Source organism: Lactuca saligna, chromosome 8, assembly GCF_052625555.1.
Source record: "Lactuca saligna cultivar CGN05327 chromosome 8, ASM5262555v1, whole genome shotgun sequence".
Lineage (NCBI taxonomy): Eukaryota > Viridiplantae > Streptophyta > Magnoliopsida > Asterales > Asteraceae > Lactuca > Lactuca saligna.
Window position 1 is genome coordinate 142087475 of NC_136424.1, and position 19807 is coordinate 142107281.

Here is a 19807-nt window from a genome sequence, read left to right on the forward strand (position 1 = left end):
TGTTAAATCGTGCTAATAATTATCATATGGATGATACAATATCAGCTAGTGAAGATCATAGTCATGACCAACATGAATATCCTATTGATTATGCAGACCATGATGAAGATTTCGGTCTAGCTGATCATGATTCTCTAGATAATATCGATTTTGAAATAGACGGTAATAGCAATCTAAATCTAAGTGATTTATCTTTATAAGTTTTTGTACTTGTTATTTTATAACAATAATGTTGAACTTGTATCTTGTTATTTGTATTATGGAAAAACTTTAATTTACAAAGTTAAGGATCCATTAGAACACATTCAAAATCATATCGATGTCAATTCCAACTATCATTTCGGTGAAAGTAGTAATCATAACCAAGGTGATGTATCGTAATCATTTGTTTGTTTTATATATATAATTATCCATTACACACTAATTCTATTTAAAATATGCAGAAAACGAAAACGAGTTCATTGATGATGAGGAATATGATACTATAGCCGATGATAATATTGATTTACAGAAAGGTTAGTACACCAATTAAAAAATAATTTACAAAACTAGATTAATTCCTTGATATTTTTTGCTATTTGCACATTGAAGCCATTCATTTATTTCACTCTGTATGAGTATGTGGTATATAATTTAATGTTTTTTATGCAGAAAAATCACATGTTACACATGATTATGTTTCTCCAAGTGGCTCACATTATTGGATTCTTATTGTTTCAAAACACATCAAACCTAAAATCAACTCAACAGTTGACTAATATGGTGGAACATTATCAATGTATAAAAATTATGCATCAGAAGCAGGTTTTGATGTTAGGCTTGGAACAATTAGAACAACTAAATCTGACATTATCACACAACGACATTTGCTATGCAATTGGGAAGATAAACCAAGAACCGCTCAATTGGATACTTTAGACCCTCAACATTGTAAGATTCAAAGAAGGAAATACTCATTTAGGTGCGAACGCAAAGAAAATTTTGTTTTTATTCTACTACATGGTACTAATAAATATATTGTTGATGATTTTGTTGAACAACATACTCATGAATTGTTTGTTAAGGACAACATGTTTTTGTCTAGTACAAAGAGGAAACTTGATTATTTTCAGGAGATGTTTATTCACAACTCATTAAAGCAAAATATTGGTGCCTCAAGAGCACACAGGTTGTATATCGGACTTCAGGGTGGGTCTGACGTTCGAGGTGGTTTGGTTTCCGATTTCAAGAACAGTATGAGAAATCTAAATTCTTATATAGGTTCTAGGGATGCAAAATTCCTTGTAGTCAAGATGCTGGAAAGGGAAAAAATATCCCTACTTTTTCTTTCGAGTTTAAAGTCGTGCATAAAATATTGAATGCGCTTTTTTGGGCTGATGAGACCACAAAGTATAACTATAATGCTTTTGGAGACATTGTATCCCTTGATGCCACATTCAACATGAATAAGTATTTTTTTAAATTTTTTAATGTTATTACAATTTCTTTATTACTTCCAATAATGGTAACTAATTTTAACTTTGTAATACAAATATGATATGGTTTTTGTACTGTTCACTGGAATTGATAACCATAATAAGTGTGTAACTTTTGGTGTTGAGCTTTTGAGTAGAGAAGATGGTAGTTCTTATTCTTGACTGCTTAGAGCATTGTTGAAAGCATTCAAAAAACAAGCTACACTTGTTTTTACAAATTAAAATCCAGCTATAAACAAAGCTGTAACTGAAGTTCTTCCAATATCATCACATAGGTTTTGTTTGTGGAATATTACAAAACAATTGAGAAACAAGGTAAACATTTTTTTTAGCAAAATACCGTTTATAGTTTTATTTTCTAAATACAAATATTTCTTGCGGAAATTCTGCTAGAATAAGAACTACCAATACTAAGACAGAATTTATATAATGTAATTCTGATAGAATCATTAGACCATTATTCTAACAGAATGCATATGATATCATATTCGTCTCCCTTACACGACTTACACCAACATTTTTGTTTTTTTTTTACTAAAATGGGTTATATGTAAATTTATTCAGATAACATCCGAAGTAGCTACAAACTCAGATTTTCGGAAGCGTTTTCACTCTATAATTTGGAATTCTAAGCTGGAACCACATGATTTTGATAATGTATGGCAATCTTATTTAGATGACTTTAACATTTCAAATAACAAGTGGATGAAAGAGATGTATGGATTGCAGAGACGTTGGGTACCTGTATTTTTCAAGGACATACCAATGCCTGGTCTTATGAGAACTACATTTTTGTCTACAGGCCAAAATTGGTCATTTCAGAACAACACTCTTAGCGGTTGTTTTCTTTTACTGTTTATGATGACATTTGAGGGTGTAATGGAATGTCAAAGACGTAATCAAGTTGTCAATGACTCTAACACTGCTATAACAGTTCCTAGATTCATCACATCTAGTCCAAATAAAGCACATGCTTCAAAGGTCTACACTCGTAAAATATTTTATCAAGTTCAGAAAGAGATTTCAAATTCTGAAAATACTTGTTTCCAAATGAGTGTTACTTCTTGCAATGGTGTTGACACTATTATTGTTTTGAAGAAGCAAGAGAACATAAGTACAATGCAACCAACAAGTCCTGTTGTTGATGACAAACTTGAGGAATACCATTACGATTGTCTTACAAAGGATACCCAATACACTGTTTGTTATGATTTCATTATATAATCATTTCTTCTTTATCAAATAATAAGAGTTTTTAACCTATAGTTATATACTATAATATATATTGCAAGTTATCCATTAAAAAACATAGGATTCATTCAAGTGTACCTGCATGTAGTATAACATGTTGGTACAACTCCAAGGTCTCCAATGAAGCTCTTCAGCCATATTGTCTCCTTCGCCACCTCGCTTGCTGTTATGTACTCTGATTCGCAATTTGAATCAGCTATTGTCTCCTGCTTGGAACTTTTCCAAGTTATTGCTCCTCCATTCAGGGTAAAGACCCAGCCTGTAACATCCCCATTTTCACAACCAGAAAAGACCAATTTTTTTTTGTTTATGCTTGTTTAAAAATCAGAGTAACATTTTAAAGAAAAGTGTTGTAGAATTTGTTCCCACAAGAAAATATGATAAAGATTTATCAAAGCATTTCCAAAGAAATTTATTTCATTATATTAAAACCTCAGGATGTCATGTTTGATACAGATCAAAAGCATAAACAGAACATTATAAGCCTTGCAACATTTATTTATATCTACTGGCCTATAATCCATAATCCCTCATCAAGTCATCCAACTATGCTCTTGTGCCACTACCTATAATAGAAGAAACTGAGTGGGTCGGGCTTGGGAGTTTGGTGAGCACATAGGGTTTTCAACCCACAATAAATAGTTTATTAGTTTTATCACATCGATCAACCCAATTACCCATTCTTGTTATCCTCACTTTACGTCCCTAAAGCACCTATTATAAGGGACCTAGCCTAAGGATCATCATCGAGATGGACACTACTACTAAGGGGGTTCCTCAGCAATAAATGTCCTTAAGGAAACCATGAGGGGGATGGAGTACACCGATGAACACATTGTTCATAAACACCTACAGGTTGCGAGCCTGCTAGCGTTCCACTAGACTGTCTAGAATAATTTGTGGTCGTCATCTATACTCCACTAGATGACTGGATCATCGTAAACATCGAGGTCTCAAATCATTTTATCGCACATCGTCTATTTCATCTACCAATGTTTTACCCCAACATATTTGTAGATATGAAATACATATATAGTTTAAATCGTTTAAAACTTGTATAAAAATGTTCATCCAACATAGATATCAAGTAAACATATAATATGCACACATAGCAGGTAATTTATATAAAATACTTCATATCTATGTGTAACATGAAATTAACTATGCACTCACTTGTTAAAGTGATGATTCCAAAGTCGGGCAACGCTTCGTTTTTAACAATATAATTTCATTCGACGAAACCTAGTATTATTACCACTAGATTTTAGTCTAATATTTACTGTGACTAACTATTAGTCTTAGCATTATTATTATTATTATTATTATATAAGCGTTTAAACAATATTTTTCAACCACTATGTACGGACAGGGGCCAGACACAAAATAGCGGAGGGCAGGACCATTTTGGCATATATCACTTCTGATATCCAACAACCCTATACGGCCCTTTAAACCAAATTCCCCGTACCGCGAGTAGTTAAAAATATATTATAACGAAACTTATATTGTAACACCCCGTTCTTTAAGTGTTAATTATGAGTCCCTGAGATTTAAGAGGGAAGGTAATTCTGGTCCTTTTCGGAAATGAGTTTCATCCGAGAAGGTTTCGGGCGGGTGTATGGGCTACAAGTATTCGGCTTCTCGTCACCCTCGTATGAATGTAAGTTATTTGAGAGTGGGTTTAGATTAGAGGAGTTGTGGTGCCTCGAAGTTGATCATTTTTTATAGTTCTTTGTGGAATAAGAAGGGGGATGGTCCCATGCATGCATGCTTTTGATTTTTGAAAGGTGGCCGGGTACGCCCAGCGTAAGTTGGACGTACGCCCAACGTAAGTGGGTGATCGATGCGAGTTGGCCGGGTGAGTACACCCAGCGTACCAGGGAGGTACGCCCAGCGTACTCTCAAAAACCCCAAACCCAGTTTTTAGGGTCAGCTACTATATAAGGAACATGTTGGTTCACCCCTCAGCCTCCTTTTGCTCATCTTTAACCTCAGAGAAACCCTAGATCTCGTATTCTCTCATTTTTGGGTGTGTTTGACCTTGGAAAGCTCTTGTTGGCAAAAGAAAGGCTTGAAGGAGAAAAGGGAAGTTGTCAAAGAAGAAGAAGAACGTGTGGAACTTTTGGATCTGAAGAAATACCACCCTTTGGAGCTGGTTTAAGGTATAAAGCTTCTTGCTTGACCTTCATATTGCATAGATCTATGTATTTTGAAGCTTTGTTATCATTCTTGTCCCAAAAGTCCTCATCTTGTTGCATAGTTCGATTTGGTCAAGATTATCTGTTCTTTCAGACCTTTGGAGAGGTCTTGAGTGATAAAAATGAGGTCCCAAAGGCTGTAGTTGTTCCATGTATGAGTTATATAGGTCTTAATGGATTAAGACCTTGGATTAAGAGCTTAAGGACGTCCCAAGTGATAAAGTCTGAGACTTTATGATTTCTAATCATATTTGGCCTATGGATCTGAAGTTTGCGCTTAAGAGCTTAAGCCATTAAGATGTTAAAAGGACTTAATGGATCTCGCAGTTACGCCCCGCGTAACCTTCGAGTACGCCACGCGTAGCGGGCCAGTGTCCCGTTTTCTTTTGGCGATCATTGCAGTACGCCCAGCGTACTCCTCCTGTGGACTTTCTTTTGGGCTTTTGTGTTGGGCCATTTGTGGGTTGTTGGTGTTTGGGCCAAGTCTGGAAATTATGAATAGAGTATCTTGGGCCCAATTAATATTATGGGTATTGGATCTAGGCCCATTTGGTGAGGTGGGCCCAATTTGGTAAATTGGGCCAATGTTGGACTTTGTGTGAGATTGGGACTTTGGCCTTGGTCCGATAAGTGGAAGTATGTTTGACCTAATGCTTATGCTTGTTATGTTGGTTAGTTCGGGATTTGCGGTGAGTTGGTCGTTCGGTAGTCTGCTTCTTCAGTTCAGAGTATCGGCATTCTCGAGGTGAGTTGTCCTCACTATATCAATAGGGTCTAAGGCACCAAGGCCGGCCCTTTATTGGATTGTGATTCGAATATGGTTGTTATGTTATTGCTTCATATGTCTGCATCCTGGTAGCTAGGATGGTATATGCTAGAGACCTGGTTAAGGTCGGTTTCCCGATATGTAGAGTGATGCTATGCTAGTGACCGGTTAGGTCGGTAACCTGGTTAGGGTAATGATATGCTATGTGATCTGCTTGATCGGTTTGTTGACTATGACTGTTATATGATTGTATGTTATGTGCACATGGTTGTTTGGACCGGAGATGGGTTGAGGCGGGTCCTGCTTTGTGCTGTAGGCCAAGATACCCAGGGCGGACCGGTTCTTTCGAAGGCCCAGCGAGCGGTCCGGATAGGCTGTAAGCCCCACGAGGGCGGACCATACATGTCGAGGCTCGAAGAGTGGACCAGGCCGACTGAAGGCCCGATGCGGGCGGACCAGTCATACTGTAGGCTCAGAGAGTGGACCAGGTGGGTTGAAGGCTCGGAGGGTGGATCCGGTGGACTGAAGGCCCGATACAGCGGACCAGTCACACAGTAGACCCGATATGCATGTCTGTTCTATGTTCTGTTATGTTATGTATGCTCTTTATGCTATGGGCCGGAAGGCAATATGTTATGGGTCGGAAGGCAATATGTTTTGGACCGGAAGGTCGTAGCCTGGAAGGGCGTATATGTGGTTGGTATTTTGGGGGTATCTCACTAAGCTCTCGGGCTTACAGTTGTGGTTTAATGTTTTTCAGGTTCTTCAGGAGACTGTGGCAAGGTAAAGGCGTGACCGTACCGTTCCTCGCATTTATGTTTTATGAAATGGACCTGGGAATATTCTGATAAATAATGTATTGAAAACCTTTTTGTAATAATGTTATTAAGGTAGGTTGTTGACTTCGGGCTCAGAGTCCGATCCATCCGAGAAGCCTTCAGCTTGATGATCATCCAACGGAATTTGATGCTCATCATCGGACTCTGCTTCGAGCCATCCTGCGTTTCCTTCATTTGGAAAGTACGGGTCGCCGTGATGGAATCCAGCCATTTAAATCTACGCGAGAAGAGAGGTATAAGGATATAGTATATATGTAGCTAGTAGTACAAAATACACCTATAGTATTTTAAGTTTAGGTTCTACTGATCTTCTTGTGGTATTGTTGGTAAGTTTTTAGACTTGTTAACACATCACAACCATTCTAGGGCATATGCTAATCACTCCTCGGACCAGCATAGTTGATCAGGCTATGCCATTCCTAGGACTGACCATATATCCCCGAGCTTACCTGTGATATTTAACAATCGTAATACTTTTGTTCTTGTCAGTGTGACACTGATTTTAGTATGAATGCAGACTAGTATGCTTAATTAAATATCTTAGTATTTAAAGTATAGACTCTTGGTCAGAGTGTTTTAATCCTAAATGGGTTTATAGTTTAGTATATCTTTTATGGGTTGATATACTTTATTCACTATAAACAATGCTCTGATACCAATCTGTCACACCCCAAAACCAAGAACGGCGGAAACGTTCTGGGGCGAAGGACGTCATGTAAAGTATCACAACACAGTATAACAGTAAATAAGCAAACAACATCATCCATTGCATTAAATATATAATTTTAATACAAGTGTGTTCTTTACAGTTATAGACACCAAAAATAATGTAAATCAAAAGAATAAGATGAGTCTTGGATGCGCTCCATCTTCTCAAAAGCTGGCCTCGGTACCTGTCTACTGATGACCTGAGAATACAAGTTATTTTGAAAGAGTTTATCAGCATTAAGCTGGTGAGTTCATAAGTATTTTAGTGTCGGTATTTTTCATCCAAAAACGTTTGAACATGTCTCAAGTGTAAGTTTGTAAAATGTAAGTAAATGTTTGTACAAGTTTGAAATCTCTTAGAAAAACCTATATTTTCTATTAAAGTAGCCTTCTACCAAGTCTTAACTGTTTTGTATGCTCGTTTGTTGTAAAAGTGTGTAATTTCCCAAGCGTAACTATCATTTAACAAAATATAGTTTGTACATTAAAGTTGAAGTGAAACAATCACTAAAAGTATGTAATGGGTAAATTATTGTAGTACTGTAGTGTTGTACTATAGGAACTACTGTTGTACTAACTACCTTAAACCGGATTTATATTAAGGTATCATGTGATAAATTGCACCATACTATCGACTGGTAACAACGACATACGAATGGTCGTAATAACGGAATGACGTTTGGCACCCGTAGACCTGCAGGTTCGGCTGTAGCTAGCAGCAAGGTGTAGGATAGTCAATCCAGTATAGATCTATACGCAAACTCAAGCTCTCCCTCCAACAAAATTCTGGCTACAACTCGGGCCATGACAATTAAGGCATGCTCCGATACAGTGGATCATAATTGTTAACGTATTCTGGTATATGTAATGTAATGAACTGTTCTAGTATAGTTGTATATGTTCTTCCTCTAGTATAGTTGTATATGTTCTCTGTCTAGTATAGTTGTATATGCTCTCTTTCTAGTATAGTTGTATAAGTACTCGTAGTAATAAGTATTAACTCATGAATGAACTGACTCATTTATCTAGAAATTGTAGTAGTATGATCCTATGTTACCCCGATGGTAACTTACTGATGATGTACTGATAAGTATGAATATGGAAGTACTTTTATGTCTATACATGTATATTTGATATATAATTAATATTGAAACGACCTTCGGATGACTACCCGAAATCCCACCAGACCACATCTCAAGCGCGAAAAGGAAATAGGGTGGATGGCCTTCCTAAGCCCTTTAAACATTTCTTATATATATATATATATATATATATATATATATATATATATATATATATATATATATATATATATATATATATATATATATATATATATATATATATATACATATATGGGCATGCAATTTATAAGAAGTAAAGCAAAGTTTAATAAAAGCATTTGATAAGTAAAAGAGTTCGTAAAACATTTTGAAGTAAAAATAGTTTGATAAACAGTTTGTACAGTGATAAAATCATTGGTTTTCTAGTTATTAATCGCATGTGATTAATGTAATCACATGTGATTGATGTAATAACTATAAGTATTTAACTTGTATCCCCCCATAAAGTATTTAAAACATTTAAAAGCATTTCAAAGGTTAATTAAAGGGGTATGAACTCACTTGTGGTGAGTGGATTGGATTGAAGTATTGGGTACCGTGCTAGGTGGCAAACGGAGACTTGTTCACACGCACGAGCCTAGTTATCATATAATACGCATATATATAACTAATTAGCCCAATAATAACTTAATAAAATAAGTTGGGACACTCAGGAACATGTAAACACTTTGTATAAGTGTTATAGGTCCTAAGGGTTGCTTCTAGGTTGTTATGGGACAAGGCTAAAGGGGTTTAATGTACCAAAGGGATTTATATAAGAGTTTACTACCCAATAAACCCCACACAAGGAGTTTATTGTCGTAAACCCTTGATTTTACGGCTGTGAACTCTAATCTTGGTGGTAATGTATGTTTTCAAGTGCTAAATGATCTCTAGAATAAGCTTTGCTTGATAGTTTAATCCTTTGGGTAGTTTAGGGCCTTAAAATACTCCTTTGAGGAGTTTACGGCCAAAAGACCATTTCTTTTGTAGTTTACAACCGTAAACTCTCAAGGGATGGGTGTTTTAATTCTTTCAAGTCCCTTGCACAAGTAGGATAACTTCTAGGCTTTTGTTTAAGGCTAAAGAGGACCCTAGGCACACTTTGGTGCCCTTACTTGGTGTTTACGGCCCAAGAGTTGTTCCTTGGCTGTAAACTCCCTTTTAGGGGTGTTCCTGATGTTTAAAAGTCCATAGATTAGCTAGGATTAAATGGGTATTAAAGTCTAAAGCCTTAGGAGTGATTAGGGCATGTTATGTCCCTTGAATTTGGAGTTTACGGCCTAAGACTTTCATGGGCCGTGAACTCCTAAATTTATGTGTTTTTGATTGTTTTCTAGTCTCAAATATGCATACATATCATCCTAAGTTAGTTACCTAACAAGGAAATGGGACTAGATAGCCTTTAGGCTTTGTTTTGGAGTTTACTCCCCAAGAATGTTCTTGGGCGGTAAACTCCCGAATCTCACATATTTGACATGTAATCTATGTTATTAAGCATAGAACAAGCATTAAATAACAACTAGAGAAGTGTACTCATGATTTGGGACGAAAACCCGAAGATCCGTGAGAGAGAAAATGGCTTTTCTCTAGTTGGAAATGTGAATAATTAATGAATTTAGTTCAGAAATCTATTTATAGTCCTGAAATATTTTTGGCAGAAAATATTTTTATTCCGGAATTGATTTCTAATATAACTGAGTGTTGGAATAACAGTGTTGCACAAAACCGTAGTGCATCCACTCTCCTGATATTTACTGAAGTGTAAACCCTAAATTACTCCAACTTATACGAAAAGTCTGAAAATCGACTATGACTGTTATAACTTCTATTGAAGTGATACTGTTTGTATAGAATGGAAATTTCGGGTTGTCACAGTATGGGCTCGTACTACTGAAAGCACAGGACCCATACGCGTATTAGGGAAATCATGACCTCTAGGGTTGGGTTGAGAGTTGGTTCCCGGGATAGTGGGAAGTGTCTGAGGTTTTGTGGTTTATTTTCAGTATGGAGATTTCGAGGCATGCTGGGAGTGGATCCGAGTCAGGATCGGGTGCAGGAGAGGGAATTTTGGATGGGTCAGTACCGCCCGAGGTTATCGGTCAGATGAGTACGCACGAGTTGGATGCGAGGATTCATGAGATCCTGCATGATGAGGTTGCTGCATTGTTCCAGGCCGAGCTGCCGGAACTGTTTGGGTCGATCAAGCGCTATGCGGCTCTCACGGAGACGGCTGCCGCGGTGGCTACAGCGGCTGTAGCAGCGGCAGGGGGAGGAGCTAGTAGAGGTTTTCAGTATCGGGAATTCGATAATACGAAGCCTCCCACCTTTGATGGAGTTCAGGATCCGATCGTTGCTATGAGATGGTTATCAGACATGGAGGGGTGTTTCTTCACGTGTTCATGCCCTGCCGATCAGAGGGTGAGGTGTGCTCTGAACCTATTAAGGCTCGGGGAAAAGGATTGGTGGAGATTAACCACGAGGTCATACTCGAATGCGCAGAGGGTTGTGATTTATTGGGATCAGTTCAGAGAGATGTTCAGCACTCATTATGGGTGAGTAGCAGGCGTCCGGGGCGGGATACAGACCTATAGCATTGATTGTGTAGGGCCTAGGATCAGGCTGGGATCGAGTATGTATGGTATTGATAGAGTTCGGAACCCCTAGGGGGCTAGAACAGTATGCAGGGGAGGATTTCCCAGAGAGATAACTCGGAATGATGAATGCTACTTGAGCGGTCCGGTTAGACTGAAGGCCGGTAGGTGTACCAATCAGGCCGAAGGCTCGGGGAACGGTCCAGCCAGACTGAAGGCCCTGGAGGGTGGCCCGGATTGGCTTAAGGTTTTGAGAGTGGTCCAGAGTGACTGAAGACCTGGTGATGTGGCCCAGTCATGCTGAAGACTCTGCAGGTATGATTCGGATCGGTTCGAGGAAATGTGTTGGGTATGTTGTGATGTGTTAGCATTAGAAGGTCTGGCCCCGAGTATTGATTGTGAGTAGTAGCGGTGGTGCATGGACTCGAGAGTCCTTACGAGCAGGTTCAGGACATGTATGTCTCATGGTTAGCGGTCATGCTAAGGGAATGTAAATCCACGAAAGTGGAAGTAGCAGCACAGGGTTATGTTTGGAGTGGTCCAATTATGGTCATTGATCAGCGAGATTACGGCAGTGGTATGGAGCACATCCGGGTGGGATGGTTGCTGAGGCTTGTCAGGAATGCATGGATGGAAATTTCGGAATTTCTGATAGATTTGGTTATGTGGTGAAAATGCATCCGGAAGGGTGTTTGGAAGTGTCAACAGTGTGTCGGGGTTTTCCTAACCTGAGGACACTAGAGCCAGTTTGGTGCGGTTATGACATTGCGATGGAGAACTCGTGGGAGTTGCTCTAGGGCTGAAGCTCGTTTCATTCTGTCGGCAAGAAAGGTAAAGTTGGGTTTCGGACTTCATTGGTCGAGTCTTGGGTAACCTGGTCCGGTCAATGCCAGGCGGAGCATTGCAGGGATAGTTTCAGAGTTGAGACGTCGCAGGCTTCAAGGACGAAGCCTAATTTAAGTGGGGGAGAATTGTAACACCCCGTTCTTTAAGTGTTAATTATGAGTCCCTGAGATTTAAGATGGAAGGTAATTCTGGTCCTTTTCGGGAAATGAGTTTCATCCGAGAAGGTTTTTGGTGGGTGTATGTGCTAGAAGTATTGGGCTTCTCGTCACCCTCATATGAATGTAAGTTATTTGAGAGTGGGTTTGGATTAGAGGAGTTGCGGTGCCTCGAAGTTGATCATTGTTTATAGTTCTTTGTGCAATAAGAAGGGGGATGGTCCCATGCATGCATGGCATGTATGCATATTTTTTATTTTTGAAAGTTGGCCAGGTACGCCCAGCGTAAGCTGGACGTACGCCCAGCGTAAGTGGGTGATCGATGCGAGTTGGCCGGGTGAGTACGCCCAGCGTACCAGGGAGGTACACCCAGCGTACTCTCAGAAACCCCAAACCCTATTTTTAGGGTCAACCACTATATAAGGAACATGTTGGTTCACCCCTCAGCCTCCTTTTGCTCATCTTCAACCTCAGAGAAACCCTAGATCTCGTATTCTCTCATTTTTGGGTGTGTTTGACCTTGGAAAGCTCTTGTTGGCAAAAGAAAGGCTTGAAGGAGAAAAGGGAAGTTGTCAAAGAAGAAGAAGAACGTGTGGAACTTTTGGATCTGAAGAAATACCACTCTTTGGAGCTGGTTTAAGGTATAAAGCTTCTTGCTTGACCTTCATATTGCATAGATCTATGTATTTTGAAGCTTTGTTATCATTCTTGTCCCAAAAGTCCTCATCTTGTTGCATAGTTCGATTTGGTCAAGATTATCTGTTCTTTCAGACCTTTGGAGAGGTCTTGAGTGATAAAAATGAGGTCCCAAGGGTTGTAGTTGTTCCATGTATGAGTTATATAGGTCTTAATGGATTAAGACCTTGGATTAAGAGCTTAAGGACATCCCAAGTGATAAAGTCTGAGACTTTATGATTTTTAATCATATTTCGCCTATGGATCTGAAGTTTGGGCTTAAGAGCTTAAGCCATTAAGATGTTAAAAGGACTTAATGTATCTCGCAGTTACGCCCCGCGTAACCTTCAAGTACGCCCCGCGTAGCGGGCCAGTGTCTCGTTTTCTTTTGGCGATCGTTGCAATACGCCCAGCGTACCAAGGAGAGTACGCCCAGCGTACTCCTCCTGTGGACTTTCTTTTGGGCTTTTGTGTTGGGCCATTTGTGGGTTGTTGGTGTTTGGGCCAAGTATGGAAATTATGAATAGAGTATCTTGGGCCCAATTAATATTATGGGTATTGGATCTAGGCCCAATTTGGTAAATTGGGCCAATGTTGGACTTTGTGTGAGATTGGGACTTTGGCCTTGGTCCGATAAGTGGAAGTATGTTTGACCTAATGCTTATGCTTGTTATGTTGGTTAGTTCGGGATTTGCGGTGAGTTGGTGGTTCGGGAGTCTGCTTCTTCAGTTCAGAGTATCGGCATTCTCGAGGTGAGTTATCCTCACTATATCAACAGGGTCTAAGGCACCAAGGCCGGCCCTTTATTGGATTGTAATTCGAATATGGTTGTTATGTTATTGCTTCATATGTCTGCATCCTGGTAGCTAGGATGGTATATGCTAGAGACCTGGTTAAGGTCGGTTTCCCGATATGTAGAGTGATGCTATGCTAGTGACCGGTTAGGTCGGTAACCTGGTTAGGGTAATGATATGCTATGTGATCTGCTTGATCGGTTTGTTAACTATGACTGTTATATGATTGTATGTTATGTGCACATGGTTGTTTGGACTGGAGATGGGTTGAGGCGGGTCCTGCTTTGTGCTGTAGGCCAAGATACCCAGGGCGGGCCGGTTGTTTCGAAGGCCCAGCGAGCGGTCCGGATAGGTTGTAGGCCCCACGAGGGCGGACCAGACGTGCCGAGGCTCGGAGAGTGGACCAGGCCGACTGAAGGCCCGATGCGAGTGGACCAGTCATACTGTAGACTCAGAGAGTGGACCAGGTGGGTTGAAGGCCCGGTGCGGGCGGACCAACCACACTGTAGACTCGAAGGACATGACTAGACTCGGAGGGTGGATCTGGTAGACTGAAGGCCCGATACGGCGGACCAGTCACACAGTAGACCAGATATGCATGGATGTTCTATGTTTTGTTATGTTATGTATGCTCTTTATGCTATGGGCCGGAAGGCAATATGTTATGGGCCGGAAGGCAATATGTTTTGGACCGGAAGGTCGTAGCCTGGAAGGGCGTATATGTGGTTGGTATTTTGGGGGTATCTCACTAAGCTCTCGGGCTTACAGTTGTGGTTTAATGTTTTTCAGGTTCTTCAGGAGACTGTGGCAAGGCAAAGGCGTGATCGTACCGTTCCTCGCGTTTATGTTTTATGAAATGGACCTGGGAATATTCTGATAAATAATGTATTGAAAACGTTTTTGTAATAATGTTATTAAAATGGATTGTTTTGAATAGTTTAAATTATGTTGAAATTTTTTGGTCGTTACATATATAAGTCATAATAGTAGCACACATATTTATTATAAGTTCATAATAACAATACTACTTTTAAATATAAGCTATATTTAAAATAGGGTAAACATAACTTACTTACAAGGGAGTTTTAGCTAAGAGTCGGGCTTTGCAGGGGCAGAACTTCCTCGCTGAATCTTTCTAAGAAAGATTTTTGCAGCGCTTCAGCGCTTACCTTGCTATACTAAAAACTACAGAAAGAGAAATCGAATCACCAGGGAGTGAAATGCTCGGGGATAAGAAGAGAAAAACTCTTGAATCAAGAGAATGGTGCAAGAAAAATGAGAGGCTAGAGATGCTTATTTATAGTAATTGAATTTTCAAAAGCTACACTCTATATTTACTTAAATGACTAAACACCCCTTTATAATACTACTTTAAATAGATTTAATGATATTTACTTAAATGACTAAACACCCCTTTATAATACTACTTTAAATAGATTTAATGATATTTACTTAAATGACTAAACACCCATTTATGATACCTGTGACAACCCGAAATTTCAAACTTACACATCCTTCATCTTATCAAAATTAGCCTCGTTTTACTATTTTACAATGTAGTTTTGGGTCTATATAAGTGTATTAGGCTTAGTATAATCAAGATATGAGTCTTAGGATGGGTTAGAATGTGTGTAGCATCGCCAAAACGGGCCAAACACACCAATTACGGATTATGCAGCCAGCCAGCCGCACATAGCCAACTGCACATCCCCTAGCCTCACACTCCAGCCTATATAAAGGACCCTAAGTCAACCTTACACCCTTTTCCCCACTCCTTCAAAGCTGGAACTTTCTCTCTCAAGAGTCCTTCAAGTTTTCCTCTCCAATCGGCAATGCAAGTAAGTAAACATCCTTAGATCATTACTACAACACATTAGAAAGCCTTTTCCTCGAGTTTGATCCATGAAATCATCATTCCAGATGATCTACATGTGTGTACGGCCGCACACACATCATGTGTGACCGCACATACATCTTTTGGTCCTAAAATGGACTTAAACACTCATCTAAGCATAGCATCGACCAAAACACCTTCTTAGGATCATCACAAAGCCTTGGAAAATCAATTTGGACACATTTGTATGGAAGTGTACGACCGCACACATGTTTGGCTGCACACACCTGGCCGCACACACACCAATATGGTGTATTTTGACCATACACTCCCTTGTATAGCCATACACCCCTTCAATATAAGCGTATGCTAGTCCCTAAGGTGGTCCCAATTCAAAAATTAGTTGTTTCAAGCACTAACTGTATACATACATATGTCGTTATATGGGTAATAGGGTTCGTTTGTGCTCAAGTCCACAATTCACACTCAACCTCCTAAACCGATCCTACCGTCGCATCACTCACTACAGGTGAGTTCATACCCCTTAATTAACCTTTTAAATGTTTATAAATGCTTTTATGGGGGGATACAAGTTGAATTATGATAGTTATTATATCAACCACATGTGATTAATAACTATCAAACTATAGATTTACTACGCGTTTAGCGGTTTTACTCAATATACTACTTCAAAATGATTTCTCAAAACATCTTTACATACTAAACTCTTTATCAAACTGTATTACATAATATATCTTTCCTTTCAAACTTTGTTACAATTTTGCTTTAAACAAATGATTTCTTATACTTTAAACTATTCTTATCAAACAAACTGCTTTTAAATCATTTTATAATCCGACATCAAGTCATCAATTCTTATTTACTAAACATTTCAAAGGTTTTACAAAACTTATCTTATAATTTTATATTGTCAAATGCATGCCTATATATATATATATATATGTGTGTGTGTGTGTGTATGTAGTTATATAAGTAATGTTTAAAGGACTTAGGACTGCTAGCTCGCTTTAATTCCTTTTCCTTGTTTGGATGTGGCCTTAGAGTATCGATTATTTGTCCGAATGTCGTCTAAATATTAGTTATATATTATGTATACATATATAGACATAAAAGTTATGTCAGTCAATTCAGTACCTTTGGGTAGCAAAGGCATACTTTCGGTTATACACGTACATCACTAGTAACTATAATAGGTATAGTTAGGAGATACTATTTACTATTCCTAGTACAAGGAATCATGCTAGGAGTTATTTCATACATGAGTCAATACATACAATACATTAATATATACTATACGAAGATACACTAATACATACCATACAAAGAGACACTAGTACATACTATACGAAGATACACTAATACATACTATACAAAGAGACACTAGTACATACTATACGAAGATACACTAATACATATTATACAAAGAGACACTAGTACATACTATACGAAGAGACACTAATACATACTATACAAAGAGAAACTAATACATACTATACAAAGAGACACTAGTACATACTATACGAAGAGATACGAACACATACTATACGAAGAGACACTAGTACATACAATATCGAGAGATACCACTACATACTATAGGAAGTTATACTTCTACACACTCATGGACTAACCATCCTACACTTAGATGCTCGCAACAGAAGGTGTGTTCATCTTCGGATGTTCTCGGTTGTATTGTTCGGCGAGTTACCACACGGTGTTTATCCTATACAAATAGATACATTCTTAAGGATTATACCATTTTCCTTATTACCTCTACTTTATGACACTTTCACATAAATGATGAGGTAGGATATATTTTGACATAAATATATTATTTTCCTTATTACCTTTATTTTGTGATGCATTCACATAAACAATGAGGTAGACTATATTTTTATAATAATAGTTATACAAGGGAAAAACCGTCATTTTTACAATGATACATACTTTCAAAACAGTCGGGTCTTGGTAGAAGACTACTTGTTATACTAGTAGGAAATATGAGATTTCCTAGAGTTTTCATACTTATACAAACTTTTCCTCAAAACAATTTAAGTCTTTCATTACAAGTTTTTACAAACCAATGACACTAAATACTTATGAATTCACCAACTTTAATGTTGATAAACTCTTTCAAAATAACTTGTATTCTCAGGTCATCAGTAGACAGGTACCAATGCCATCTTTTGAGAAGATGGAGCGCATACAAGACTCATCTTTTATTATGATTCATATTTTGGTGCCTTATAAACCACAAAACAAACTTGTATTAAAATTATATTATTAATGCAATGGATGATGTTGTTTACTTGTTTACTATTATACTATGTTGTGATACTATACATGACGTCCTCCGCCCCAGAACGTTTCCTCCTTTCTTGGTTTCGGGGTGTGACAGATTGGTATCAGAGCATCGTTTATAGTGAATATAGTATATCAACCCATGAAAGATATACTAACTATAAACACAATGGGATTAAAATACTCTGACCAAGAGTTTATACTTTTAAATAATAAAATATTTAACTAAGTATACATGCCTGCATTCATACTAAAATCAGTGTCACTAGGACAAAACAAAATTATTACGATTGTTGAACAACACAATTAGGCTTAGAGACATATAGTCAAATCTGGGAGGATATAGCCTGATCAACTATATTTTTCGAGGAGTGAGTAGCATGTGCCTAAGAATGGTTGTGGTGTTGCAACCTAAAAACTTACCAACACTACTACAATGAAAACACTAGAACAGAACATAAGTCTAAAATACTATAGGGGTGTTTTGTGTTACTATAATTACTTATTTCAGAACTAAAAAGGTCTCTATCAAGTAGATCAATAGTTGATAAGTGGATACACTAAGGTTATATGAAATTAGGTGTTATAGACTGAGAATCTGTGATCTTTACTTTACTTCCTATTCCTTGTTTGGTTATGGATTTGGAGTTAGGGTTACTTATTCGAAGGTCTATCCTGCTTTGATTACATATAACTGGTATGCACTATGCAAGTATTGATGTAACTGATAAAGATTATCTTATAATTATCTTAAGTAGTACGCCTATTTAAATAAGATTCTTATACCCCTTTTCTCATGTAGATATCATGGCTGGATTCCATCATCATGGCAACCCGTACTTCCCAAACCACGACAATGATGGATGGATTGAGGAAGAGATCGAAGATGAGCATCCAATTCCTTTGGATGATCACCAAGAAGAAGGCTTCTCAGATGGATCCGACTCCGAGCCCGAAGTCAACAACCTACCCTCTGCGGCTCCAGTCCTAAATCCTAACCCCCGTCAGGTTTTTCAAGGCTCGACGCCTGCATAGGTGGAATGCATAGAAACATGGGGCGAAGAGCAAAATCAACCAATGCCATTTAATGGAGATCGAAGCTTTTATGACACGAATGAAGGAGGAACAACGGACAGATTCTTGCCAATCCTGGTCTGAAGAGTTGCCCGCAATGCGATCTAGGGTAGGACAACTCTCCAGCGCATCACGGGGGTTGATGCAAATGCAAGAATGCATTCCATTCGCACCAGCCACCTAGAGCATGCTCGAGAGAGGTCTGCCATGGACCACGAGGCCCTGCTTCAAGCACTAGATGAGACTCGGGCTGAAGTTATAGAGCTCCGGGTTCGCCAGAGAGTCTACGAACGACATTTTCTCGATGTGGAACGCCAACTGGCAGACCTTAGGGTTCGCCCGAGGAATGTCCGCCGCCGCCGTTAGAAGATGTCTAGCACATCTTTTTCTTTAGATTTAGGGATAGCCTTTTCTTACCTATGCTCTAGGAAGCACTTGTTTGTAAATTATTCTTGTCTTTCAGTACACTATCTAGTCTACTAAACTGTCAACATTTTCCTCTCGTATGGTTTGATGTAAGACCTTCTGATAGGCCATTTTTCCCGAACTCATTTACATCAGTAATACCAGTAAGATTGACAGTTTCTAACATATTGGAAAATCTATACTCTTGTGTTTTCAAACTCTATTGTTGTATCTCTATTCAAATCATACACATCTAATGTGTGGGCTATAGAGCGTTATGTTGGAATAGTGTCTAAGGCTGCAACTATATTAGGCAAGTATTTGATCCGGTTGTGCATGGTCCTTTTGGGTTGCCTTCACCATAGCAACTTGATGGATGATTTGTTAAGAGAGAGTAAATATTATCAGGAATAATATATGGTTATTTGATTAATATAAGTCATAAATTAATTGGAATTAATTTGGTGACTTAAAGAGATTAATTAAATAAAGGGGTATAAACTATCAATTGTTTGATAGTTAAACTTTATACTATAAATCCATTGGGATATGATTTGGACGAATTCTATGAGATATAGGATAGCCAAAATCGTCCAAAGGCTTATCTATGGAATGGATTTGGATAGCCTTAAGAGAAGATTATCCAATTAGGGTTTAGGTTGTAACCCTTAAGGAGTCTACAAGTATAAATAGACCCTAGGGGTGAGGGAATTCGACACACCATCTAAAGTAGAGATACTCTGGCCGAATTCCTCCCCTCTCCTCTCTCCT

General features: G+C 38.5%; 1 protein-coding gene across 1 annotated transcript; it reads left to right on the forward strand.

Moving 5' to 3' along the window:
* Positions 1–776: 776 nt before the first annotated feature.
* Positions 777–2699, forward strand: LOC145010151 (protein FAR1-RELATED SEQUENCE 1-like). The gene is made up of 3 exons (XM_078968728.1): positions 777–1233; positions 1705–1790; positions 2040–2699. The coding sequence occupies exons 1-3, from the start codon at positions 777–779 to the stop codon at positions 2697–2699; spliced, it is 1203 nt and encodes a 400-aa protein (XP_078824854.1).
* The last annotated feature ends 17108 nt before the right edge of the window (positions 2700–19807 follow it).